The following is a 27,028-nucleotide window of genomic DNA, read 5'->3' on the forward strand; positions in this document are numbered from 1 at the left end:
CATCTCTGTCTGTCTCCATTTTTATCTCTCTGTCCCCTTTGTATCCTCATCTCCAACTTTTTCCACATCCCAGTCTCTGCCTCTGTCCCCTTCTCCATCCCTGTCCTGATCCTCATCCCTGTCCCCAACTCCATTCCCATCCCTGCCTCCATCCCATCCCTCTGTCTCTCTGTCCCCTTTATATCCTCATCTCCAACTTCTTCCATATCTCAATCTCCATGTCTGTCCCCATCCTTGTCCCCTTCCCCATCCCTGTGCTGATCCTCATCCCTGTACCTAACTCAGCTCCATCCCCATCCCTGTCTCTCTGTCCCCTTTGTAACCTCATCTCCAACTTCTCCCACATCCTCTCCTCCGTCCCCATCCATGTCCCTTTTCCCTGTCCCTGTCCCCATCTCCATCCACATCCCCATCCATGTCCCTTTTCCCTGTTCCTCTGCCCATCTCCATCCGTGTCCCTTTTCCCTGTCCCCATCCCCTCCTCGGTCCCTCCCTCCCGCCCCGCCCCGGGCGCTGCTGCGGGCGGGGCGGGCCGTGGGGCGGGAGCGGCGGTTCGGGGCCGCCTTTGTGCGGCTCGGGGCTGTCCCGTCCCCATTCCCGTCCCCGTTCCCGCTCCGTCCCGGGCTCTCCCGCACCTCTCCGCACTTTCCCGTCCCTCGGCATCCTCATGGCCGCCCCCCGGCCGGCGCACGGCTGCGGCAGCGGAGCGCTGCTGGGGCGCTTCGGGGTGCTGCTGCAGGCGCTGCTGGCTCTCTGCGCCTTCAGCACCCTCATGCGTGAGTACCGGGGGGACCCAGGGGACCGGGGACACCTCGGTGGGATGGGGTGGGTGCCCGTTCTCTTTAAAAAGCACCAAGTTTGGGTTGGGGAGGAAGGGACGCGCTGGGGATGTTCCTGATGAGCAGCAGCAGCAGCGCCAGATGCTCCTTCTTCCAAACTCCCTAATCTGATGGTAATGAAGCTCCGCGGAAAGCGAGGCTGTAATCTCTTAAAATTGGCCGCGCTTGTGCGAGGCATTGCTCAGTCACTTAGAAAATTTTAATGAGGGGGTAAAAAAAGGTTTTGGTTTGACCCCTGCGAGTGGCCGGGGAGGAGCTGATAGAAACGGGGCGGGTGTCCGACACGGCGCTGCGTGCTGAGCGTGATTTCATTGCGCTGTGATATTGTTTTTGTTGAATTTTCTCTCAGGTTTTAGGGCTTGAGCGGCTGGGGAAGGAGTTACAGAGAGAGAACGTGTTTTTCTGGTTACTGAGAAGGGCTGGCAGTGAGAGAAATCAGCTGAGGAGTGAGAAAAATCACCCGGAGTGTGATTTCCAGAACTTAAAAGCGGCCTCAAGTTACGCTGTAGAAAGTTCAGAGTGAATATTTGGGAAAGCTTTTTCCCCGGAAGGGGAAGGCATTGGAACAGGCTGGAGCCTCTGTCCCGGGAGGGATTTATAATACGTGTGGATGTGGTTTAGTGGAGCACTTGGCAGTGCTGGGTTTATGATTGCACTTGATGATATTAGAATTAGATATTAGAATATAGAAAGGGGACAGAGAGACAGAGGGATGAAGATGGAGGCAGGGATGGGAATGGAGCTGGGGACAGAGGCGGAGATTGGGATGTGGAAGAAGTCGGAGATGAGGTTACAAAGGGGACAGAGACTGAGATGGAGACGGACAGAGATGGGAATGGGGACGAGAGGGTGAATACTTGGAAAAGCTTTTTCCGCGGAAGGGGAAGGCATTGGAACAGGCTGAATATTTCTCTGGAGCCTCGTCCCGGGAGGGATTTAAAATACGTATGGATGTGGTTTGGTGGAGCACTTGGCAGTGCTGGGTTAATGATTGCACTTGATGATATTAGAATTCTTTTCCAACCTCGGTGATCCTGGGAAAAGGTGCGGACGCTGAGGCTGAAGGAGCCGTGAAAATTCGCTGTTGTTCTGTGCCGCAGCTGTGTTTTGCTCAGAGCGATGTGTGTGTGTGTGTTGCTGCTTTTAGGGTTAAGTGGTTTAGCACAAGTTGAATCAACATGCCAGAACTCGATCTGTTTTCCTTGTTTAAAAGCCTGTGGTGACAGTGAACCGAAACTTCCAAGCTTTCTGGCTAAGTAGCTGCAGATTTTGAGGTTCTCTTGCCCCCTCTGCCTTTTGGAAATCGCTTTCAAAGGCTCCAGCGCTGCGGTTAACGCCGAGCTGCCAGAGAAAATTGCAACAAGTTCTTCCAGGGATAGCTGATACCTTCTCCAGCTGGAGCAGTCCAGTTGCAACATGCCGCTGCTTGTGTTCCACCAAATATTTTCAGTAAGAATAGTGGTAATTTCTTTTTCTGTTCCTGTTCCCCCTAGTGATGTGTGCATGTGGGTTAATTCTCCCATAAACGCCATGGGGTGTCCCATAAAATCAGGGACTTGAGTAAATCATGTTGGAATACCTCTGTGGATGAGGCTGCAAAACCCCTGCCAGAAAATCATCAACTCTGCGCTAACTGCTGGTGCAGGGGCTGATATTTCTGTGAACATTAACAGCCTCTTGGTTAATGAAGAGAAACTGAAAGCTGATCCTGTGTGGTTTTGCTGTGACTCAGCTGAGGGGAAACTGCAGCCTGGCACCCTGGCAGATGTGTTTGCAGCCCTGGGGTCCCACCACGGCACCTCCTGTGGCTGCAGCTGTGCTGGTGGTCCCTGACCCACCCCAACTGGTCCTTTCCTGTGCCCCAGGCACTCATTTCCAGCTGAATCTGCTGGAGGGGCTGTTTGTGTGCTCCTACCCCAGGGTGGTTGTGGGCTCACCAACAGTTTTGTGTTGGGCATCAACCTTCAGCTTTTGGGTTGTTTTTGTGGCACATCCAGCTGGGAAGGAGAAGGATCCAATGCCTGGGAGGTGTGGAAGCCTCTGGAGCTGAGACAAAAAAACTTCCTGGGAATTTTGGTTGCACCTTCATTTCACCCAGCCAGGCAGTCCCAGCTGGGTGACTCATGTAGAGTTTAGGATGACTAAATGACATCAGGTAGATCCCAGTTTAGGATGAGTCATGACATCATGTAGGATTTAGGGTGTTGCTGTTGTTGGAGTCAGCCCTTTGATACTTCTTTGCTTCAGTGCTTTCTTCTTTCCTTCAGTGTTCCTGTTGGTTTTATTACTGTGATTTCTTCTTTGCCAGGATGTTGCAGGCCATGGGTTAATAAGTGGAAACAACATCCATGAGGGTGGTGAGGCCCTGGCACAGGGTGCCCAGAGAAGCTGTGGCTGCCCCTGGATCCCTGGAAGTGTCCAAGGCCAAGTTGGATGGGGCTTGAAGCACCCTCAGATAATGGAAGGTGTCCCTGCCCATGGCAGGGGTTGGAACTGGGTGATCTTTAAGGTCCCTTCTGACCAAAACCATGTTACAGAATTCCTGTCCAAACCCAAACCAATGCCTTTTCTACTTTAAAGTACCAGCTCAGCTATAGGAACACCTGGATTTGGATGGAAAAAAATTAGAAATTGTGCAGAAACTGTTCAGAGCTCTTAAAAACATGCAGAGGAACTCAGACTAACAATAATGTGGCATTTTGCAGGTGTGTGTGCATGGATGTTCTCAGAGTATCCCTCCAGAATGTGAGGCCCTAGCATGGCCGTTGCAGGGAGGATAAATTTGTTTTTATCACAGCAATTTGTGTCCTTGAATTTGTGTTTTTTTGGGGCTGTGGAAAGAATCTCTCCTGCCAACCCAGTAGGAAAACCTAATGGAGGAGGAAATTAGTTTTGAGTGATTGAGTGGGGTGGTTGCTCCCCATTGCTGTGGATTTTGTGAAATGTGTGGTGAACACAGGACCCAGAAGTAAATGATGCCCAGCCTTGGCAGGGAGTCAGGACAGCTGTTTAGTGGGGTTTTATTATTCTGTCAACTCCCATGAGCAATAGTGCTAACAGTTCATTTTAGCCTACAAACACTCTCTTGCTTTTCCAGCAAGGTCTTCAAGACTGTATTCAAGCCTAATCCCAGTATGACCAGAGCTTGCTCTGTTTGCAGCTTTGCCCCATTTGAGAGCCAAATGGCAAAGAGGTGTCACCCTTTCCACCTGCCTGGGTGGCTGTGGAGCCTCTTTGGCTGTAAGGACAGTCCTGGAACTGATCACAAACACTTGAAGGCAGAGGCAGAGGAGCCCAGCAGCTGCGTGTGTGTGGCAATCTGGATTCCTGTGCAAGACCCTCCCCTGGGGAGGTCATGGCCGTGAGGAGTGGGGATAATTGTGCAATCCCATCTGAAGCAGTTTGCAATGCTTTTCCTTGAGCATCACTCAGCTGGGTGGGGAAAGCTCCTTGCAGTTATCTCAGCTGCAAGGGCTGGGTGAGCCCCTGCAGTTGCTGCTATTCATTCAATTTTTTTTTCTTTTTATGTTTTTGAGGAAGAGGTTGTTACAAATGATCAAATCGTGAGCCAGAATTATCAAAAATTTAGCAAAGATTTATTAATTTGTCTGCGAGACCAAAGTTCGGTTGTCAAAACCACCACAGCCAAAGAGTTCAGCGTCGAGCCCGGGATCAGCGCTGGGTGAATGCGCGGATTTCACCTCCAGAGTGTCAGAGTCTCCCCAGTTCACACTCGAGGTTTTATACAGTTTATTCTGCCCGAGGCAAAGATGACCAAATGTTCTTTGTGTCTCTTCATGTGCATCGCTGTTTTCCATGTGCAGAGCTGGACAAAGGTCCTGTCCAGGTGTGCCCTTGGTGTCAATCAACTCTGGAGAAGCCATGTATTCACATATATCAGGATGGTTATCTCGACAGATGCAGTCAGCAAGGCGATAATTGCTCTTGGGTGGCTCCCGACAACTCGAGAAACCAGTGATCATCACCCTGGAAGCTCCTATTCTTACATTAAGGGGTCGGTTAAGGGGTCAATCAAAAGTTATCTTAACTTGTGTCTGGGAATTAGTTGAATCTGAATAGGACAGCTGCTGCCGGCCAAGGTGGTCAAAAGACATGGTTTGGATTTCACAATATTTTATACCCTACATTAATAGCATGAATTATCCCTACCATATATTACAGGGTTCTAGACCAGCAAAAGTTGTCCAGGTTTGCACAGGGGACAACAAAACTCTTTGAAATGAGGGAAGATTTTTTGTACAAATTACATCCATAGCCTTCTTTGTGAATTAACTAGAGTGCAGCAGAAACAGATTTGGGGAGTTGAAGAATTTTTGTCTCCATTGTGAATGAAAAACGTTTCCCTGGAGCTGGTATCCTCATTTTCTACTCTACCACAAACAGCATTGAGGAAACGCATGAACCTTTGTTTTTCTTCCAGCTTTTTCTGAAACTGTCTTGGCAGCACTCTGAGCTGCTGGATGAAGCGTAGCAGCACTTGTGATGTTGGTATGAAAATAGATGTTGCTCTTGGAGAACACTCCTACTGCCAGGCAAGGAGAGCTGGACTGGACTGAGCTCCCGCAATGCCGTGGGAAATCTGGTTTTCAGCTCTACTTTTGAAAATGTCCTGATCCTGCCTCGTGTGACAGCAGTGCCCCTCTCTCCTGTTTCATGTCACTGCTGGACATGTTCTTCCAGCACATCTTGCCTTGAGCTCAGTCTTAAGAAGGCTCAGTTTGCAGTAGGGACCCTGGTGCTGACCCCCAGGCAGGAATTGGTGCTGGAGATGCTCTGTGAGCACCTGGGATGGTGTTCTAGACACCGGTCCAAGTAGCTTGTCCTGAGGCAGAACCACAAAATAGGAATTTATCAGAAAAAGAAACACTGTCTCTCTGATGGAAAACAGTTGTCAGAGAACATCAGAAGTATCCCCTTGGTCTGTGGCCTGTGTTTTCTTGATCCCTGTGGATTTTCCAGCTGAGCTTTCAATGTTGATTTTCTCCTGGATGGTGAAATGGGAGAGAACATCCTCATGTTGAGAAGTGTCTGAACTTTGAGAGGGACTCATGGATGCTGTTGCACTCATCTCCCCCACATAAATCAAACTTAACCCAACTTCTGTGACTTTTTACTGGGTCCGTTAGTGATAGGGAAAGGGGAATTGGTTTTAAACTGAAAGAGGATAGATTTAGACTAGATAGAAATGGAATTTTTTTTACAACGAGAGCACTGAAAGAAGTTGCCCAGTGGAATGATGGATTCCCTATCTCTGGAAAATTCAAGGTCAGGTTGGATGGGTCTCTGGGTATAGTGGAGGGTGTCCCTGTCCATGGCAGAGGGTTGGAATGAGGTGACCATCAAAGGACCCCTCCAACCCAAACCATGCTGTGATTCTGCCCCAGTGCTAAGTTCAGGGTGGTAGTTTGTTGTTGTACATAGTTTGTTGTACATATAGTTTGTTGTACATACGGTATTTATACATAGTTTGTTGTAGATACGGTATTTGTCCATAGTTTGGTGTCCATAGTTTGTTGTCCATAGCTTGTTGTAGATAAGGTATTTGTACATAGTTTGTTGTATATAGTTTGTTGTTGTACATATAGTTGTACATATGGTATTTATACCTAGTTTTTTGTACATAGTTTGTTGTAGATATGGTATTTGTGCATAGTTTGTTGTACCTAGTTTTTTGTACATAGTTTGTTGCAGATATGGTATTTGTACATAGTTTGTTGTCCATAGTTTGTTGTAGATAAGGTGTTTGTACATAGTTTGTTGTATATAGTTTGTTGTTGTACATATAGTTGTACATATGGTATTTATACCTAGTTTGTTGTACCTAGTTTTTTGTACATAGTTTGTTGTAGATATGGTGTTTGTGCATAGTTTGTTGTACCTAGTTTGTCGCAGATATGGTACTTGTACATAGTTGTATATAGTTTTTGTTGTACATATAGTTGTACATATGGTATTTATACCTAGTTTGTTGTACATAGTTTGTTGTAGATATGGTATTTGTGCATAGTTTGTTGTACATAGTTTGTTGTCAGATGCTGTACATAGTTTGAAGTGAAGTGCTGTCTCTGTGCTTCAAAAGTATTCCAAGTGTTTTCTGATTTGTGTTTTGACTTTACACTGAAAGTATCTCATAAGGGTGGGTGAAAGTGTGAGTCCCTGCCAAGAAAAAGAAGTAGTAAATGCTAGAGCACTTGATCTGTCCAGCCTTCCATTCTGTTCTGAAATACATCTGCCCAAGACACAAACCCACTGCAGCTTCCCGTGCCCAAGGGAGGCTCTGCTGCCTTTGCTTGCTGTCACACAAGTGCACGACTGTGTGTGATTTTAATTGTTCACACACAAAAACATGCAAATTCCAAAACTTCACCCCTGTAAATGCTTTTGCCTCTAGAGAGAAACAAAGCCACAGAGGTTAACTGTGTCTGGCAGTGTGAAGCCTGGGTCCTTGCTGATTTACATGTAGGTTTGTGGGTTAAGCTGCACATGGCAGGGCTCTCAGCACGTTTCTCTTCTGCTTCAGTACATCTGAAAACTGGATGAGCTGGAGAACATGTGTTGTACTTTGTGGGCTGGAAGGTCTGTGCGGCGCTCAGTGTGCTTCATTAAGCTGCACACAGCTTTCCACAAAGCTTTAGAATTGCAGCTGTTGGTTGCTCTGACCTCTCCTTGGCTGTTGCGCCTCCAGCAGCCAAGCTGAGCGGGGAGTGGGAATGATTTATTAAAAAATATGGATATTGATCTAGTACCAATATCCAAATGTGATGGACAAAAACTCTCTAACAGTTTAGAGTTAGAAAGTGTGTGTATATTGTGACAGGTGATTACAAAGTCCTTTTATCTATACAAGTATTGAATACCCAAAACACAAATCCATATTCATCACTTTGGTACATCCCATTCCCAATATGGATATTGATCTAGTACAGATATCCAAAACTCTAACAGTTTAAAGTTAGAAAGTGTATGTTTATCGTGGGATAGCTCCCAAATACACACCACAATTTACAGGTGATCACAGAGTCCTTTTATCTGTACAAGTATTGAATACCCAAAATACAAATACATATTCATCACTTTGCTACATCCCATTCCCTGCTCCATGTGGTAATTAGTTCAAAAGCTATTAAGCATTTGTTCCTTGAAATGGGTTGGTGGTCCCTTTCATGGGGAAGGCTCCAAAAATGAAGAAGTAAATTAAGTCTTCCTTGTTCTGACCTTTTTATCTTTTCAATGCAAATATGACAAATGAACCCTTGGTAGAACTCCCATTCCTCCTTCAATTGGTTTCAGAACAGAGAAGGCCACAATTGTCTCATGTTCGTAAAAGCTATTTATCAATTTCTATATTTTTCATTATAAACCCAGCTAACCAAACATTGTGCTGACAAGCAATCAATTATTAGTCAACTACTACCTCTTAACTTCATCAAGGCCTACCCATTTCTTCTAATTAACTCAAATAAAGCTTAACTCTAGGTAAAATCTTAGCTCCTGTAAAATCTCTAAATTCCTTGAAGTTTATGTCTGAAGAAGTTCCTGGTTTCTGAGAGAACAGGAGCATTGGGAAAGGTGGGAAATGAGCTGCAGAGTAGAGCTCCATCAGAAGTTACCTGTGATCCTTCACCTTGCCCCTGGCTGAGTTGGTTCTGCCACGTGTGGTGAGCAGTTATGTTATGGGTGACTTAACAAGACAAAGATCTGTGCAGAGAAATTAGTATTTTATAATTATGAGGTGGAGCATGCAATGCTTTAAGGAGTCTCTTAAATTTACAGCTTGTTTTTTTAAGCAGCATTTGTAAGAAAACTATATGGCAGAGGGGCTTTAATGATAAAAGTTGGGTTGGGGTAAAATGCTGTCTTTAATGCTAAAAGGGAGTAGAAAGTAGATGATGGTTAAGGTGCCTTCCAACCCAAATCATCTGTGATTCTGTGAAAACTGCTTGTGCTCCACTTCATCCTTCAGGTGGTGTTCTGTTAGTGATCTTGGATTTTATTGCCTTACTTTTTTCTTTCCTTGTCTAAACCCTCTTTTTCAAGGGACTGGCTTGCAGTGCATTATATGGGGAGTCACAACTGCCTCCCCAGGATGCTCTGCATTGGGTTGGAGCTCAGCCTCAGTCCAGGTGTCCTGCAGGACCTGCTGTGTCAGCAAATAAAATGTTCTGTTCAAAACGTGCAAAGCACAACTGGTGGTTGTTGTATCACAGCTTTGCTTGGTGACCATCTGGCTAAATTAACAGCTTTAAAAATCTGTGTAAAAATAAGACACAAAGGGTAGAGCTTCAGGCTGAGAACCATGCCAGGGTCCTCTGTGGCCTTCATTGGGGCAGTTGGAGTCTCCAGAAGGATGAGTGTTCCAGCTGAGGCTCCTGAGCAGCCTGCTCTGGTGGAATTGGAACGGGATGTCTTTAAAAACCCTTCCTGTGAAAAATGCATGTGTTTTATGATTGGCTTTTCACAAATATTAAAATTTGAATATTATATGTGTTGTGTTAGAAAGTGATGCTATATTAATTCTCTTAAGTAGTGTGTTAAATATAGCTTTAGGTTATAACAAAATGTTAAAATAGAAACTCTGCTATGTAGGATACTTTTTTCCTAAAGAAAGGACTCGCACTGAGATAGCAGCCACAGGACACGTGAATCTTTCAGAGAAAGAGAATTTATTGCTCCATTATCAGGAGAAATGAACTTCTTCCTGCCTTGAAGGTGCTGTTGGGATTCAGAGGAAGAAGTTGACACTGACCAGACAGAATCCTGTGTTTGAATGGGATTTATGCATCATGTATGAGATGTATGAACATACAACAGCTTATTGTTTTTAAGGGTTAATCCTTTGTTAATGTGGGTCCTTTTTCGTTCTTGCGCTGCCCAGAAAAGGTACCTAGACTGTCCATAAGTCTCATATTGTCCTAATTCAAATTGTCCAAATTGTTATTACTCTAATTGTATTACTATTTTTATAACCATTTTATTACTATTAAACTTCTAAAATTTTAAAAACAAGTGATTGGCGTTATTCACACTTCCCATCAAACCACTCGGTGATTCCATGAACACCGTCTCAATTTCTGCTCCTTCCTCTGCCAGTTTTGCTGGAGGTGCTTTCATCCTCCTCACACTGGTACCAGGCTCTCTGGGAGGGAATACAGAATACACCCAGTGCAGACCTGAGGATGGAGGTCAGCAGCAGTTCATGCCTTCAAACCACTGACAGCTGTTTTGAGGAGGAAAACCAGGACTTTGGCTGCTCCCTGAACTGATGGGGGATATAATTTCACACTTTTCTGGCTGCTCTCTGCAAACAGTGGCTGCTGCTGCTTCCTGCCATTGTGTCTGGGGTCGAGCTGTCTGAGTGGCTGCATGCTCAGGCTAAGAATAGTGCAGACCCCAGGGTTTTGGCTCTGTGTCCTGAATGTTGGCTTCTTTCCTGCCTGGGGCTTGGAAAGAGCCTGGGAAAGGGTGTGTCCTGCAAAATAGGTTGAGATGTGTTATTGGAGACTGTACTGCTGAAAATAACACAGGGGCTGGGCAGGGGAAGAGCTGCTGTTTCCTCCCTGGTACAGTAGCTCCGAGTCCTCTCTGGCACAGGCCAGAAATAAAGTCCTGACCTTCTTGCTAATGGGATGTCACCCTGGATATGGGGTTTATGGCAGTCAGTTTAGTCTCCTCTTAAATGCAGGTGGCACTATCACCAGTTTGGGGCTTTTCAGACTTTATTTTTGATGGACCTTTCACAATTTAGGTGTATTGATGCATCTAAAAGTGCTTTTATATCAGGTTCATTTTCAGTATCCCCCCCCCCCCCCACCAGGCCTGCTGCTGTGCTCAGTGGGGTCAGGCTTGGATCCCTGTAAATCAAATCCCAAAAAGTTCTGTCTGTTGTGTCAACGCCTCCCTCCCAAACCTCAGCTTCAGACTCCTGTGGTTGGTTGGGGTAAGATTTGTCAGGGAGGTGGTCTGGCTCTCAGCCAAGCATATCTAACCGTATCCCAGGAAGAGAAGTTTCCCCCTATAATTTTGGGGAAACCCCAGGCACAGGGAATATTCCTCTGTCTGCTCTGGGGTGCCCTGACCCCCAGGGGAGCACTGACTCTGACCCTCATTCATGGAGAAAGTTTCCCAGACTTCCAGATAGACTGGAATCCACAAAAGTGTGAAATAGATGATAGAGAGCAGTGTAGGTGAATCACTTGGTGAGAAATTGAGGTTTTGGGATTTTTACTATGTTGTGGATGGCAGCAAGATGGAGGGCACAGGGTGTCATCCTGGGTTTCTCCTTCATGCTTCTTCTTCCTTCCTCTCCATGGGTTTGGGTGGCATTTTGTAATTGGGCAGAAAAGTCCCCATTGCAGTTCCTTGAGATCAGTTATTGGGTTAAAAGGGAAAATAATCCAGGTGTCAGTTCTTAACTGGATAGTTCAGTCTTAAAAGCCCTTGTAACAAGAGACTGTTGGCCATTTTGTGCCTTCTAATGAAAAGCTGCTGAACTCACAGTAGTGAGACTGTTTTACTGATAAGAAATAATAAACAGCTGAGTGTGAACATGAACTGCCATCTCAAGTACCTCCAATCCAGACCCAGAAAAACCCACAACTGGGACCCCCACAGAAACCTGACTTGGTAACCTGTTTTGCTGATCAGCAGCTGCTTGATGCTGCAGCTAATTCTGCTTAAATTAGGGAATTTATACTTGTGATGCTGCACAAATCTGCAGCAGATCTGCCTGAATGCAGTGTGGGGTCAATGGGGATGCAGGGAAGAACAGCTTGAGGGAAAGGGCTGCTGTTGATACTGTCCTTGTCTTAATAAATTTTTAGAATCAGAGAATTTGTTTAAAAGCAGAAGTAGGCTGTGGGACATTGACTATGACAAGCTCTGGTAATTTCACAGCATTTGTCTTTGTGTAGGGCAGCAAAGCTGTCTGTCCCCTTTCTGCTGCATCAAGAGAACAAACAACATAATGAATATTAACCTCTGTATTACACTGGAAAAAGAGTGAGGACAGCTGTCATTGTGCTTTTATCTTTCTGACTATTTCCAGATCTATATTGAAAGACTCCAGCAATTTTTTTTTTCTTTTAACTTTTCACAAGGTTCTCACTCAGTTGTCAGCTTCCACCCAGCCTGGTGGTTCTGAGGGGATTTCAAGCATGTATGATCTTTATTGTCCTTGACTGAAGAGGAAGGGCTGGAAAGTGTTTTATTTCCTGCCCTCCCCTCTCTGTTCTGTGGTCAGGGGATCTCTCAGATTGTCCCTCATCTTCCTTCCTTTTGGTTCAGCCTCACAGCTTTTTGTCTGCAGGGGTGGAGTGGGGGCTGGTGAGGGCAGAGCCTGCTGAAGGCCCCATCCCAGGGGTGCTCTGCTCATGTTTAATGGGATAGACCTGGGTGCCCTTCTCCTGAATCAGAATCTCAGTTGTTGTCATTACATTGCAAAGGTTTCACATTGTTGTTTCCTTAGTGCAAGAGTTTCATACCCCCTTGATGTTTCTCAAAGGCAGGTCCTCCAAGCACTGACTCTTCTTCTTCTCATAGCAGCCAACTGACTACAGTTCCTTCGCAAATAACCAATCCACTCTTTTATAGCACTCTTCTTCTCATTGGCTTCAGCTGTGGCCTGTTAAAGTCAGGCCTGCTCCTAATCTTTAATAATTAGCCCAGCTGCAACTCCTTAGGGGTTAAGATTACTTTCTACACTACCTTTATGTTCTTATATTCTATCCCTCTACACTCAGTCACAGAATGGTGAGCACAGATTGGATCCAATGGTGGATCCAGCTCTACCTCCTGCCATGGGCAGGAACACCTTCCACTATCCCAGGTTGTTCCAAGCCCATCCAGCCTGGCCTTGGACACTTGCAGGGATCCAGGGGCAGCCACAGCTTCTCTGGGCACCCTGTGCCAGGGCCTGCCCACCTTCACAGGGAAGATTTTCTTCCCAAGATGTGCAATAGCATTGCCTCCTTACACATGGACACAGCTGAGAAGGGAAGCAGCATGAAAATATTCAGTACTGTGGTTGGGAATGCAAATTCCTGATGCCTTCTGATCTAGAGCAGCTGCTTTCCAGTCTCATGTTCAATCTAATTGAATTTGGGTTCTCTTCCATTTTGTGCAACTCTGTGTGCAGTAAACTGCATTTTAAATTTGTTTCAGGTGTTTTTATGGAGTTTGATTTGGTCATAGGTGCTAGAACTCAAATACCACTTTTTTTTGGTTTTGTCCTTGATGCATGCATAACTTCCCTTAAAGTAAATATTAAGCATGGACTGGTCTGTCTGAGCCAGGGTAGCAAACCCACCTACAGCCGGTGGAAAACTGACTGATTGGAAACATGTTTTGAGAAGAACAGAGGAGATTTCAGCCTTTCTCCAGCTGATCAGCTGAGCCGGTGCCTGTGCATGCCATGGCTTGTCTCTCTGAAGCATTTGGAAGAGGGGAGGGAAGCTTTGCTGTTGCTGCTCATTCTCCAGAGCCCTGCTGTGCTCACTGAGCACAAAGTGCTGCTTCATGGAGGGCTCCACCATCTCCTGGAGTCTTCAGAGATGTGGTGCTGCTCCTGTGGATTTAACATCCCCCCTAACCCCAGGCCACAGCTACCAAACAACTCTGCTCCCTGTTTAAGCTCTGGTAATCTTGGCTGGATTTCTGGTTTAATTTGGAGCCAGCCTGCTGCAGCTCTGCACAGTAAATGCCCTATTAAGCAGTTAATTATTTCTCTATAATACCAGCTTTTATCTTTAATACAACAGTTTTACTGTCTCTGATAATTACACAGTCTCAGATAACTCTCTTAAATCTAATGAGGCATGACAAGCTGTGTTCAACAAGGCACCACACCATTAACTTCTTACCTCTTACTTGTCATCTTATCACACTGAATTACTGTTTCTAGCCTGAGTGGCTGTGGATACATAACATGTCACTTCTCATTAAGAAAATAATGAAAATCACCCCTGGTGCTCCTGTGGTTGGGCCAGTGGTCAGCTGGCCGGCCTGAAGACCCCTCCAAAAGCTTTTTTACGGCATTATGCTCTTTGCCCCCATCAGCTCAGGGTTGCTTTAAACAATTCTGGCCCTTTTGGTCCATGGCTGTGATGCTTGTGGGTAGGTGAAATGAAAATTGGATTTTGAAGGGCATCAGTGATGATGGGTCTTGTCTGAGCTGGTGGCAGTCTTTGCTGCAGGAATGGCTCATGGTGGGATTCAGCTGGATGAGGGAAACTGGTGGGTTTTTTCTGGACAGGGGTAGGACAAGCTGCAGCAGCAGGATCTGGTGTGACTTGAGTGGTGCCTTGTCACTCATTGCTGGCAATAATGGGTGAGGTTGTGGCAGTGCTGGTTTTCCGTGGATTTGTGCCTGGCAGCAAATCCCTGCATGTGCCTGACTAAATCCTGGGATTAGGAGAGATCACAGGATTGGGGAATGGTTTGGTTTGTGGAAGGGACCTTACACACCTTACAGTTCCACCCCCTGCCATGGGCAGGGATAACTCCCAGTGTCCCAGGTTGCTCCAAACCCCGTCCTGTTGCAGACATCTTTTATGGAAAATCCTTTCCTTAGGATTTTTCCTCCTGAGAAGCTGAGAGGCCTCAGGAACAAAATGTAAACAATGATTATCTGCTGCTGTGGAATGCAACAGGTGGATCTGTGATTAGCCCATGTTGGTTGTTTCTAATCAATGGCCAATCACAGTCAGCTAGCTCAGACTCTGTCCAACACACAAGCCTTTGTTATCATTCCTTCGTTTTCAATTCTTAGCTAACCTTCTGATGAAATCCTTTCTTCTATTCTTTTAGTATAGTTTTAATGTAATATATATCATAAAATAATAAATCAAGCCTTGTGAAACATGGAGTCAGATCCTCATCACTTCCCTCATCCTAAGATCCCTGTGAACATGGTCACACCATCCAACCTGACCTTGGACACTTCCAGAGGTGGAGCAGCCACAGCTTCTCTGGGCACCCTGTGCCAGTGCCTCTCCTTCCTCACAGTAAAGAGTTTCTCCCCATTATCCCACCTAAATATCTCTTTTTTTATCTGTAAAAAGTTCCTCATTGTCCTTCCACCCTTGTCTTCTCATCTGTTGCCCTGTTACCTTGCCAGTAAAAGCAGGACAAAGCTGCACTTCTGAAATGTCAAGGCTCCTGTCAGGAAGTCCCAGCATCCTTCCATGCTGGATCAGGAAGGCATTTCCCAGGGGAAGGAGCCCAGGCTGCCTTTGGGGTTATTATATTTGTGGGGACCCTCATGGCAGGAAGGAATGATGGTTCTGACTCCATGTTCTCAGAAGGGTAATTTGTTATTTTATGATACTATATTATATTAATGAATGCTGTACTAAACTGTACTAAAGAATACAGAAAGGATACTTACAGAAGGCTAAAAGATAATAATGAAAGCTCGTGACTCTTTCCAGAGTCCTGACACAGCTTGGTGCTGATTGGCCAAAGAGTGAAAACAACTCACAGCAGAATCGAATGAAACAATCACCTGTGGATAAACAATCTCTGAACACATTCCACATGACCAAGACACAGGAGAAGCAAATGAGATAATATTGTTTTCATTTTTTTCTGAGGCTTCCATCTTCCCAGGAGAAGACATCCTGGCAAAGGGATTTTCCAGAAAATATGACACTGACACCTCTGGTTGCTTTGCTCCAGGCCAGAGAACAAAATCATGGAATCATTCTGGCTGGAAAAACCATCCAGAATCATCAAGTCCAACCATTAACCCAGCACTCCCAAGCCCACCCCTAACCCTAAACATAATATCTCTGTGTTCTGGATACTTCCAGCGACAGCAATGCCACCACTGCCCTTGGAAGGTGCCTTGGCTTTGCTCAGCTTTAAATTTACAAATGTTCAGGGTCCTGTGTTACTGTCATATTTTCTGAAAAATCCTCTTTGCCCAGGATTCGTCTCTTGGGAAGCTGAGAAGCCTCAGAGAAAAAGGAAAACAATATTATCTGATTTGCTTCTCCTGTGTTTTGCTGCTTTGGAATGAGGTTGGAGATTGTTTTTCCAACAGGTGGTTGTTTGATTGGTTTCATGTGAATTGTTTTAAGTTAATGACCAATCAGGGTCAAGCTGTGTCAGGACTCTGGAAGGAGTCACGCGTTTTCATTATCTTTTGGCCTTCTATAAGTATACTTTCTGTATGATATGATAATGATATAATATTATAATGTAATGTAATATTGTAATGTAATAATGTAATATAATAATATCATATAATGCTATAATATTATAGAAATATAATATAATATAATGTAATATAATATAATATAATGTAATATAATATAATATATGCCCTCTAAGAACATGGAGTCAGATTCATTCCTTCCTGCCATGAAGAACCCCAGAAAATGCCACAGTCCTGCAGGGTTTTTGGGCTGCTTTTGCAGTGCAGGTGGGTGCAGGCTGCACACCTGGAGGGTTCACCTGGGTAATGGAATCTCTCTGATTCTCTTTGCAGTGAAACGATTTAAGGAGCCAAAGGCAGAGCGGCGTCCCTGGAGGATATGGTGAGATTATTTTCATTTGAAACTTGAAAAAACTGTATTTAAAATACTTTTTTTCTCTTATATGAACAATTTTCTATGCCCCCTGTGTATCCTGTATGGCATTTAATTGTTGAATGAAATGTGCTGCTGCTTCCCAAAAACTTCCATAAAGTAGCTGGTGTTCCCTAGAAATAAAATTCCGTGCTTGGCTCTTTCAGAAAATCTTGGTTTTTCCTCCAGGTTCTATGATACCTCCAAGCAAGCCATAGGTGCCCTCTTCATCCACTTTGCCAATGTTTTTCTGTCTGATCTCACTGAGGAGGACCCTTGTTCTCTGTAAGTACACAAGGCACTTGCCTTCATACCCTCCATCTGTCAAAGGGAGAATTGTGTTGGGAAGGTCATGAACAGTGGAAATGGATCCATCTGAAGCAGTGCATGGAGATAAACCCTGCTGAGCTTGTTTTTGTGGTCTCTGTTGCCTTCTTTGCTGGTCCTGTTTGGGAGATTCCCAAACCAAACTCCAAAAACTAAAATTTTCTAAAATGCTGAAACTAAATTTTTATCTGCAAAATGTCTGAAGTAAAGGCGGGACTTCTACATTTACTTCAGACACTTTGCAGATAAAATTTTAGTTTCAGCATTAACCTCATCTCATTTTGAGAAACTCTTTTAGGTTTCAAAATGCTCCGTAAAACCTTCTGGCCCATCTCCTTTTTTATATTAAAAATATTACATTTATAATTTTTATTTTTTTTTATATAATCTGCACCTTGATATGTTTCTTTAAGCAGACACAAGCTTGGCTAGGGCTGCACATAACCTCTCAAATGATGTATTGTTGTTTTTTTTAAAACAGACAGTGTTTTAAAATAAACCCTCTCATGCTTATGCTGTGCCCTTTGGGTGTGTTGTTTATTTTTCATGTGTGTTTTATGTTTCCCTGCACTGCCTGAGTTGTCATCCTGAAGCAGGCAGCTTGAAACCCTCCAGCCCTGTCCCTGTGTCCTGCCCAGAATAAACCACCAGATCTCCATGTCCCTATGGAATGCTCTGATTTTCCAGCAGCTGGAAGCTGTAAAAAGCCAGTCTTGAGCTTTTGGATGTAGAAAAACTTAATGTTATGCTTTCAAAGTGTGGATATCAAAAGCAGATTGTTGTTTGCAATTTCTTGGTTCAGAGGCAGAGTTCTGGAAAAGGAAATGTTCACTGCTCTACCCTTGTGCTTGGCATTTTCTTCATCCTGTAGAAATCTGGCAGAAAATATTGCAATAATGGAAAACTGCATAAAAAACCACATTGGTCTATGTGATTTTTTTTCTTTTTGGAGTTCATTAAAATACCAAGCCCTGGATTGGAACTTGGACCCTGCAATCCCCAGAAGGTCCCTGCAGCTCTCCTGCCTCTGGCACTCTGCCCAGGGACACTTCAGCATCCAGAGCTGCAGAACTCAAACCCATTGAGCCAAAATCTCCTGGCAGGGATGGATTCAGCTCCTGGACCTGCAGTGGAACCTGAACTTGGGGTGTTTGGGACCTCAGGGCTCTTGCTGCTGAGCCAGGGCCCATCACCTCTCCCAAAACCTGGCTTTTTAATCTGTATCTCTGCTTTTGGGAGCCTCTTGCAGCTGCTCAGAAAAATGGACTTTGTGCCTCTTTTGTTGCCCAGTTTGTAGAGCAGCTGTGGTGCCCAAAAAGCTGCCGTTTTCTTGTGTGAAATTCTGGGAACAGTTTCATTGTGTTTCCTCTGAAACTTGAGATTTCTTTTTTGTTTTTAATTTAAAAAAATACGCTGCAAGTGGAAAATCTCCTTTTTGCAGGGGGTAACTTTTAAGAATTATTTATTGCTATATGAATAAATAAGCAGTGCCAGAGAGTTGGTGGAGCCTGTCCCTTCTCTTCAGAACAAGCTTTTAAACTAAGAAATTGCTGGTAAGGCTCAGAAAAATGCAATAAAAGAGAAAGGAAGCGAGTTTGGATTATTAAGCAGGCGTATTTAAAATCTTGGGGTTTTTAAATTCATTTCCATTATGAAATTAAAGATTTTGAATAATACTTAAGCACACTGAAGCTGAAACCTGAATTTTCCTCTGCTCTTAGCTACCTTATTAATTTCATCCTGGATGCCACGCTGGGGATGCTGCTGATCTGGCTGGGTGTGAAAGTTGTCTCCTGGATTGTTCAGCACAAGAAATACACATACCTGGTCTTTGGGGAGTATGGTAGGTGTCACCTGCTGTGCCCACAGGGGCTTGGTGTGCTCACACCTGGGAATGGGGGGAAAAAATGGCAGAAATGGGGCTGGAATGGGAGCAGTGTTATCCCTTCTTCAGGGAGCTCCTGAGGGTGAGTTAAATGCTGGAACTACCACTGGAGTGTATCAGGGTGTTGAGGAAAAGCTGAACATTTCCTTGCATGTAGAATATACCCCAGGACATCTGTGTGGTAAATTAAGGTGTGTAAAGTTCTTTCTGGGCTTCTTCTGTGGGTTTTTACTCACCATCTCCATTCAGAATATGGAGTTTTTCTTGTTTTTGCCTTGAGCTGTGGTGGGGAGCAGCCAGGTGCAGTCTGACCGTAAAAGTTGAGTTTTCAAGTGTTGCGTCTTTCTCTTTAAATTTCTGCCTTGAGGTGGAGAAAACATTTCCAAAAAGCTGCTCTCAGCCAGCCCCACTAGAGGGTAGCAGTTCCCTTCCAAAAGAGCAGAGCCAGATTGCTGGAGAAGCTGTAGGAAAGGGAAAAATTTAAGCTCAGCCTATTTTACATTACATCTGATGTACAGATGAATTCTGTCCTATTTCAGAAAATACATCTTATTCATAAAAATTGCAGTCTTGCCATTAAGATGTTAATCATGAAGTCTGTTCTGAAGTTAGTCTGGGTTTTTTTTTTGTGTTTTTAGTGGCTTGTCTGGCATCTGAGCTGGTGAAACTTGGACCCAGCTGGGATCAGTTTGGGGACCCCAGTGCCCTGTGAATTTCCTCAGGCTGTGCAGATGGGCCATGGCAGAGGGTGAAGGGCCTGGCTGGGTTTGTGAGGCAGCAAAATAGCTACAGACTGGGAATGGGATGGTGTGGGCAGGGCTGGCTCTCCTCAAACCTGAGAGGGGCTTTAAAGGCTGATCTCCAGAGCAGTTTGAGCATCCTGACAGCGGGCATTGGGTGGGGGGTAATACCTTCTGTATTTTCCCTTTTAGCTCCTCCTTTATAATGGATCCCTAAACTTAGATGAGACAGAAGAATATAATATAATAAATACAATATCATATATCATAAAATATGTTTGATATATGTGATATAATATGTGACATATGTGATATGATATATTTATTATATATTATATATTATATATTATATATTATATTATATTATATAATATCCAGATATTCTTAGTTCCGGAACTGGAGTTTTTCCCCTTTGGAGCAACAAGAACTGGAAGCCCAAGCACCTCAGACACAGCTTCAGCTTTGTGTGCCACGTCTGCAGTTGAGCAGAAGCAAAAAACATGAAAAGTGTCTTGGCAGAGCAGGGATGAACTTCTGTTGAGCTGTAGCTGGCCCCTCACTAGGGCTGGCTTAGACCACAGAAACAGCTCAGTCCTTTGAGAAAATCTTGCTTTCATTAGTGAAAAACAAGTTTGTGCTGTTACTTGAATTTGGTTCTTGGATTGGGGGTTAAATATCTCATCCATCAAGTGCAGTTTTTGGTGCAGGTCTCTGGCAGAGTGGCCCCAGTGGAAAATACAGGTGGGACAGCCAAGTGACATGTCCAAGGCAATCCTGTGGCAGGGCTGGGGAAGGAAAACACTCCTGCCCTCATCTCTGCTGTTAAGTAGCTTCCAAAACAGTTGGGAAGAGGCTTGTAAACTTTGTACAGTTTGATGCAGGCTCCAGGAACATGATTCATTTGCTGGGCTAATTGCTGTACCAGACTTCTGCTCCTCAGGAGAATTGAGGGAAGCAACATAAGTCCTGCAGAGGAGAAAGCCAGGGGAGCACAAAATCCATGTTGCAAACAGCAGTCAGTGCCATTGCTGCAGCCATCAGAACAGCAGGGTTGTCCAGTAGAGCCTGTACCCATATTCTGCATCAATCTGGAGGGGGAAAAAAATAAATCTGTCACAGCTGTGTCCTTCCAGCAGCCCTGCAGCTGATGCAAAGCACTGCAGCTGTCCTTTGGTGTGGGCTGCAGCAGTTCCTGCTGCTCTCTGGTTGCTTCTCCTGCCTCCACAGCCCTGGCTGGCTCCCCCTGTGCAGCTGCAAGAGCTGCATTAATGGGGAAGTAAAGTAAAGTAAAGGGGAGGGAAAGCACCTAAATCTATGCTGCTATTTTAAGCTTCCAGCTGTCCAGAATTGTTTAGAAAAATCAAATATTTCCATATTTTTAAAAGCCAGGAACAGGCATTCTGAGATCAGCCTCCCTTGTGCCTGAGCTCATGGCCAAATTGCAGCCAGGAATGACCTGTTTTACAGCTAGTGAGGAATCAAAGGCTCCTGTTTGCTCATGTTCCTCCATATTTTGCCCAAAAGCTCGTGATTACTTTCTGAACTGCCTCTAAGCACAGGAAACTGCATTTTGGAAAGTGCTGTCTCTTCTCAGGATGCCTCAGGATCAAAGATTGGGCAGTGTGTTCTTGGCACAGGTGGGCTTTGGGGAGTGAGGGTTGCTCACACCTACTCAGAGCTAACAAACTCCTACCCCTGGAGGTGTTGGAGGCCAGGTTGGATGGGACCCTGAGAAACTCTCATGGCAGGGGGTTTGGCACTGGGTGATATTTTTAATGTCCATTCCAACCCAAACCATTCTGTGATGATTCTGTGAAATTCCACAAATACACCATTGCTGTAGAAGGTCATAGGAGCTGTTCCTGTAGGGAACCATCACAGGGAGGAGAACAAAGCAGAGTTAAAGCTTCTAAAGACGTGGGAGATGGATACCCAAGTTCTTGGAGATGCTATTGGGCTGGGACAGACTGAGCAGGGGATGGGCTGGCTCCAGTCAGGGTGTGGAGATCAATCACTGAACTTTATGCCCCATCTCCAAATTGGTCCAGCTCTCTTCTCCCTCCCCATGGCAATGAGCAGCTCCCTAGAGAACACCTTTGTATGGCTGCAGTGCCAATTTTAATTTTAATTGTGTTCAGTAATTCTCCAGTATAACTTTAGAAATACCCCAGTATTTGTTTTAAATAAGCAAATGCAATGAATTTGCATTGAGAGATTTCCTGCAGTGTGCAAGTCAGTTTTTCTAGAGGAGCATTAAGAAATGAGGGGGAGGAAAAGTGTTCTCAGTGGAAAATGTCCCTCTGGATGCCCATCTGGATGTTGACTTGTGGCCATGGTCACTGGCTAGCTAAGCCTGATGCTTTGTTCGGTGTCTGGAAATGGAAAGGCATCTTGCTTGGAGGCCTTCAAAGTCTGTTTAGTGGCCTGTTGAACTCTGCTGGTCAAATTTAGTTCTAGGAGAACGTGCTCTGTGCCAGCTGCTGAGTTTAACTGAGGACCTGTGTAGGCTGAATCTGGCCCCGTGGTGATGCTGCACAAAATTTCCATAACAAATATTCCCACGTCCTGGAGCAGCCAAGGGAGCTGGCTGCTAATGCCTGAGGAAATACTGCTGGAAATAGAAATAGCTCTAACCTGAGGGGCTGGCTGTGCTCAGCCTGCTGGGCTTTTCCATCCTGGGGCCAAGGGGGAAAAGTGAGGAGAGGGCTGAGGGTCCTGCTCAGGGACTGAGTGTGTGGTTGGGTCTCTTGCTCTGAGCAGGGCTTTGAGGAGAGGCAAGTGTTTGAAAGCCGTGGAAGTTGTACTGGGTGATAAGGTGGGGGTAGAAAAAAATCAATAAAAACTTCTTGGGGAGACACACAAATGGTACCTCCAAAAACAGGGGATCCAATTATCAGTGCCAAGTACAAAGGGTCGTGTCGCAGACATCTTTTCATGAAAAATCCTTTCCTTAGGTTTTTTTTTTCTCCTGAGAAGCTGGGAGGCCTCAGGAACAAAATGTAAACAATGGTTATCTGCTGCTGTGGAATGCAACAGGTGCATCTGTGACTGGTCTCATGTGGTTGTTTCTAATTAATGGCCAATCACAGCCCAACTGTCTTGGGCAGAGAGTCCAAGACAGAGCCTTTGTTATCATTCCTTCTTATTCTATTCTTGGCTAGCCTTCTGATGAAATCCTTTCTTCTATTCTTTTAGTATAGTTTTAATGTAATATATGTAATAAAATAATAAATCAGCCTTCTGAAACATGGAATCAGATCCTTGTCTCTTCCCTACTCCTAAGATCCTTGTAAACACCATCACAGCATCTGAATGTCTTTTAAGAAGTTTTACTGACTTTTCCTACCCCCACCTGTCACCCAGTACAACTTCCACTGCTTTCAGACACTTGCCTCACCTCAAACCCCCTGAACCCCCCACTTTGGCTGTGATTGACCTTTTTTTCCTACCTGCTCTGTGCACACAAGTCCCCAGAAGAGTGTAAATAAAGCTGTCTGGCAGTACCATGCGGGCTGTGCTGACAGCTTGGTGCATTAGGCAGCCTGGATTAAAACTAATCCTGTTGTGTGCTAACACCTCCAATACCTCAGGCACTGCTGCTCTGCTCCCCAGCACCACTGGGGTCTGAGACATTTCTGTGAGGGGCTCCAGGGGTTCTTGGGCTGCTCCAAGGAAGTTTTGCTGGTGCAGGGAGCACTGGGAATGCTGCTGGAGGAGAGCAGTCAGAATTCAGTGGGTGCATCCTTTGGAGTTGTGAAATACGCCAATCACTTGTTTTTAAAATTTTAAAAGTTTAATAAAATGGTTAAAAAATAGTAATACAATTAGAGTAATAATAATTTAGACAATTTGAATTAGGACAATATGGGACAATAGAAACAAAGAGTTACGGATGTCTGTGTATCTTTTCTGGGCAGCACGAGCCTGAAAAAGGACCCATGTTAACAGAGGATTAACCCTTAAAAAAATAACCTGTTGCATATTCATACACCTCATACATGATGCATAAATTCCATTCAAATACAGGATTCTGTCTGGACAGTGTCAGCTTCTTCCTCTGAATCCCAACAGCACCTTCGAGGCAGGAAGAAGTTCATTTCTTCTGATAATGGGGCAATAAATTCTCTTTCTCTGAAAGATTCAGGTGTCCTGTGGCTGCTATCTCACTGTGAGTCCTTTCTTTAAAAAATGTATCTTACATAGCATAGTTTCTATTTTAACATTTTTTTTATAACTTAAAACTGTATTTACCACACTACTTAAGAGAATGAATACAGCATTACTTTCTAACACAACACATATAATACTCATTTTAATATTTGTGAAAAGCCAATCACAAAATACATGCATTTCTCACAGGAGTGAAGGAGAACATTAATTTCTCCTTTCTCTTCTTTGGCCTGGTGAGCCAAAACCTGCCCTGAGCTGTGCAGAGAATGCAGAGCACAGAGCCATGGCTGTGGTGGGGAATGGCAGTGACCTGTCCCTGCAAGGGGGAAGGTGTTTGGGACAGATCTCAGTCCTGCTGCTGCTTTTTGGGCAAGCTGAGCTGACAGAGAGAAATGCTGTCACTGTCACAGAGAGCCAGCTCACAAAGACTGCTGTGGCTTCAGCCCTGTCCCTCCATGGGGGACAGAGCACAGCTGACAACACACAGCAGAGGGGAAAGAGTTCAAATGCAGGAAGGACACAACAGATGTGTTTGTTTTCCTGTTTTGTTTGTGCTCAGAGCTCTGATGCGTGCTGATAATGTGGGGGTTCCTGGGAGAATTGCTTTGTTTTGGGGCAAAAAGGTTCACTGGACCCAGAGTGTGTGCCCAAGGCAGCCAGGCACCCCAATCTATTGGGAGAGGCTTTTAGGAGGATCAGAGCCTCTCTGACACCAGCCTGTGCTGCTCCAACACTGCTCCCATCTCCTCCCAGACCACCCATTAAGCTGCTGCCTGCCAGAGAGCAGAGATTCCTCTCTCCAAAACCTCCACAGGCTCTGCTGGGTGTGCTTCCACATAACCTTCCTGGCTCCCTCCCTGTTCCTGCCTTCCCTCCATGCAGTTCCTGCTGCTTTGGCTCTCTGTGCTTGCTCTCCTCACCCCTGCACCCTCAGCTTCCCTCCTTCCCTCTCCTCTTGTTTGCTTCCTGTGACAATGTTCACAGGGGTCTTAAGGTGAGGGAAGAGACATAGATCTGACTCCATGTTTCAGAAGGCTGATTTATTATTTTATGATATATATTACATTAAAACTATACTAAAAGAATAGAAGAAAGGATTTCATCAGAAGGCTAGCTAAGAACAGAATAGCAAAGAATGATAACAAAGGTTTGTGGCGCAGCTCCCTGTCAAAGCCAACTGACTGTGATTGGCCATTAATTACAAACATTTAATATGGGCCAATTCACAGATCCATCTGTTTTATTCCACAGCAGCAGATAATCAATGTTTCCATTTTGTTCCTGAGGCCTCCCAGCTTCTCAGGAGGAAAAATCTTAAGGAAAAGATTTTTCCTAAAAGATGTCTGCAACACAGGTGTTTTGGTATGTTGCTAACAAATGACAGAATAAGGACAAATATACCTAAATCCCATTTTGCACTTGCTGGGAAGCTGATCCCCACAGAGCTGGGGCTGGTTGGGCACCAGCTCTTACCAAATCCCAGCATGTGCTGCTGAGTTTTGTCACCAGAGGTTTTTACTGGTGTGGATTAATGTGCCTTTGCAGACTGCTGGTGCTGTTTTCCCCTGTCACATCTCAGAATTGTGCTGAAAAGTGGGGAAAAGTGGACAAAAGTCTCTCAGCCTGCTGCCATCTGACCACATCAAGTGTTGGCATCTCAGTGCCAACTGCACAGGCTCCCTGGCACTGATGGAATCCCAAATTCTGGGCAGATTATGCTGGAACAAGTGCTGCCAGGGGTTATCTTTGTCTGTAAGTGGAAAGAGGAAATGCTGCAGCTTTCCTGAGCCAGATAGGGTAGCTCAGTTTTGCAAAGCTGAGATATTCTGGTGAGCCAGGGGAGGTGATAACCAGCTGGCAGGGGATGCAGTAAGCACATGTAATAGATACAGAACCATTATTGTTGTTATCAATACAAATATATTTTTCCTTATTTCTTGGTGAGTGCCCCGTTGGAAACATTCATATTTAATTAGCATTGATTATTTTTGAGTGAATTGCTTTAAAAGCTGGGGTGATGGAGCCCCTGTCTCTTGCTCAGACAGTATCACATAACCAGCCCTTCACTTCATCAGCACAATGAAATAATTCTGTTCAGCACTGACAAGTTATGCTGTTGTAGTGAAAATGGTGGCTTGAAATTTTCAAACTGTTTCTGGTAGCTGTGTTGATAAGGCTTGGCAGGGAGCACATTGCAATTTATATTTTTAATAATTTATTTGCATTTACTTTATTTTATAGAAGAGTGTGCAGGTATTGACTGGTCCTTATAGAGAAGAGGGTCAGCATCAAGCATGAGACAACTTTTCTGTCTCCTCCTGTCCTCTGTCCCAGATTTAATATTCTGTTTTTCCAGGTGACCCTCCACAAGCTGCTGCCTGGATTGGCCAGTGTATCCTCTACTTGCTGATAATGGTTTTTGAGAAGACTGTGATTAGCCTTGTCCTGCTTATCCCTGGTTGGACAAAGGTAAGCAATGTTTTTCTAGCTGTAGCCGTTGTGGTTTCTTTTTGCTTTGCCTGATTCATGGTTCCCATTATTGAAGGCCTTTAATCCTCACACTTATTGACAGCACTCTGTAATCATTAGATATTACTTAAATTTTGGGAAACATGACTTTCATAATGGTCTGGCTTCTGGTGCATTCTCTTGCTAGTCAAAAACTAATGGAATAAGATGATGTTTTAATTTTCTTTCCCATTCTTGGAAGGCTAAAAAGGGCTGGGCTGGCAGTTGAGCTCCTTCAGTTCTGCCAGAGGATTTCTATGTTTTTGTGTCATGTCAGTCCATGTTGGTGTTTTGTGATCCTGTGCTTAAACTGGGGGATTAGAGGTTAATTTGAGAAGTGCTATATGAGTAGTGTGTTGTCTTTTCCTGCTCAGCTGCTTCTGTATGCCAGCAGTGTTAATCAGAAGTTTATCTTTAAAAAAAAAAAAAATAATAACCTGTGGGGTTTTTAGCCACTTACCTGTTGGCAGGTAGGTGTGATGGGTGTAAAAACCTAATTCTGAGAGCTTGGAATCCTCTTCCAGCAGGCTCTGAGGTGCCAGGCATTGTGTGTAACTTGATTGAGGAGTTGCCTCCAGCAATCTGGGAGCATTTATCTCTTCAAGAGTTGTCCTTCAAACCCAGTAGCCCCCAGTGCTCACACTTGGATATGAACTTGTCCAGCAGCACCAATCCAGATCCAGAGATGCTGCTGGACTCCTCTCCATGATTACTGCTCGTGGATGGTGTCCTTGTTCTGCAGATGAGCCAAGGGAAGTCCCACCAGTTGTTGGCATGGATAGTTACACTGAAAGACTTGTTTCTGTACAAAATCACGTGTTTGGCAGCTGGGCTGAGGCAATATCCTGTGTCATCTTTTAAGAGCTGGGTTGAAGAGCTCTGGCTGCTCATGTGAGAAGACAAGCAGTTTTCATCAAAGATCTTGCAACAGAGCTGTTCAAACAATGCTGAAGTGTTCTAAGTAATGTTCTA

At 44.7% G+C, this 27,028-nt stretch overlaps 1 protein-coding gene across 1 annotated transcript in view; it reads left to right on the forward strand.

Annotated features, from left to right (window-relative positions):
• The first annotated feature begins 524 nt into the window (after nucleotides 1-524).
• Nucleotides 525-27,028, forward strand: part of LOC102067497 (store-operated calcium entry regulator STIMATE-like) — a 34,523-nt gene continuing 8,019 nt past the window's right edge. The window contains exons 1-5 of the mRNA XM_005494460.4: nucleotides 525-776; nucleotides 16,348-16,396; nucleotides 16,616-16,711; nucleotides 18,475-18,596; nucleotides 25,905-26,017. Coding sequence (XP_005494517.1) covers nucleotides 668-776; nucleotides 16,348-16,396; nucleotides 16,616-16,711; nucleotides 18,475-18,596; nucleotides 25,905-26,017 — 489 coding nt within the window. The 5' untranslated portion in view covers nucleotides 525-667. The remainder of the gene's footprint in view (nucleotides 777-16,347; nucleotides 16,397-16,615; nucleotides 16,712-18,474; nucleotides 18,597-25,904; nucleotides 26,018-27,028) is intronic.

This window comes from Zonotrichia albicollis, chromosome 4 (genome assembly GCF_047830755.1).
Source record: "Zonotrichia albicollis isolate bZonAlb1 chromosome 4, bZonAlb1.hap1, whole genome shotgun sequence".
In the NCBI taxonomy this organism is placed as follows: Eukaryota; Metazoa; Chordata; class Aves; order Passeriformes; family Passerellidae; genus Zonotrichia; species Zonotrichia albicollis.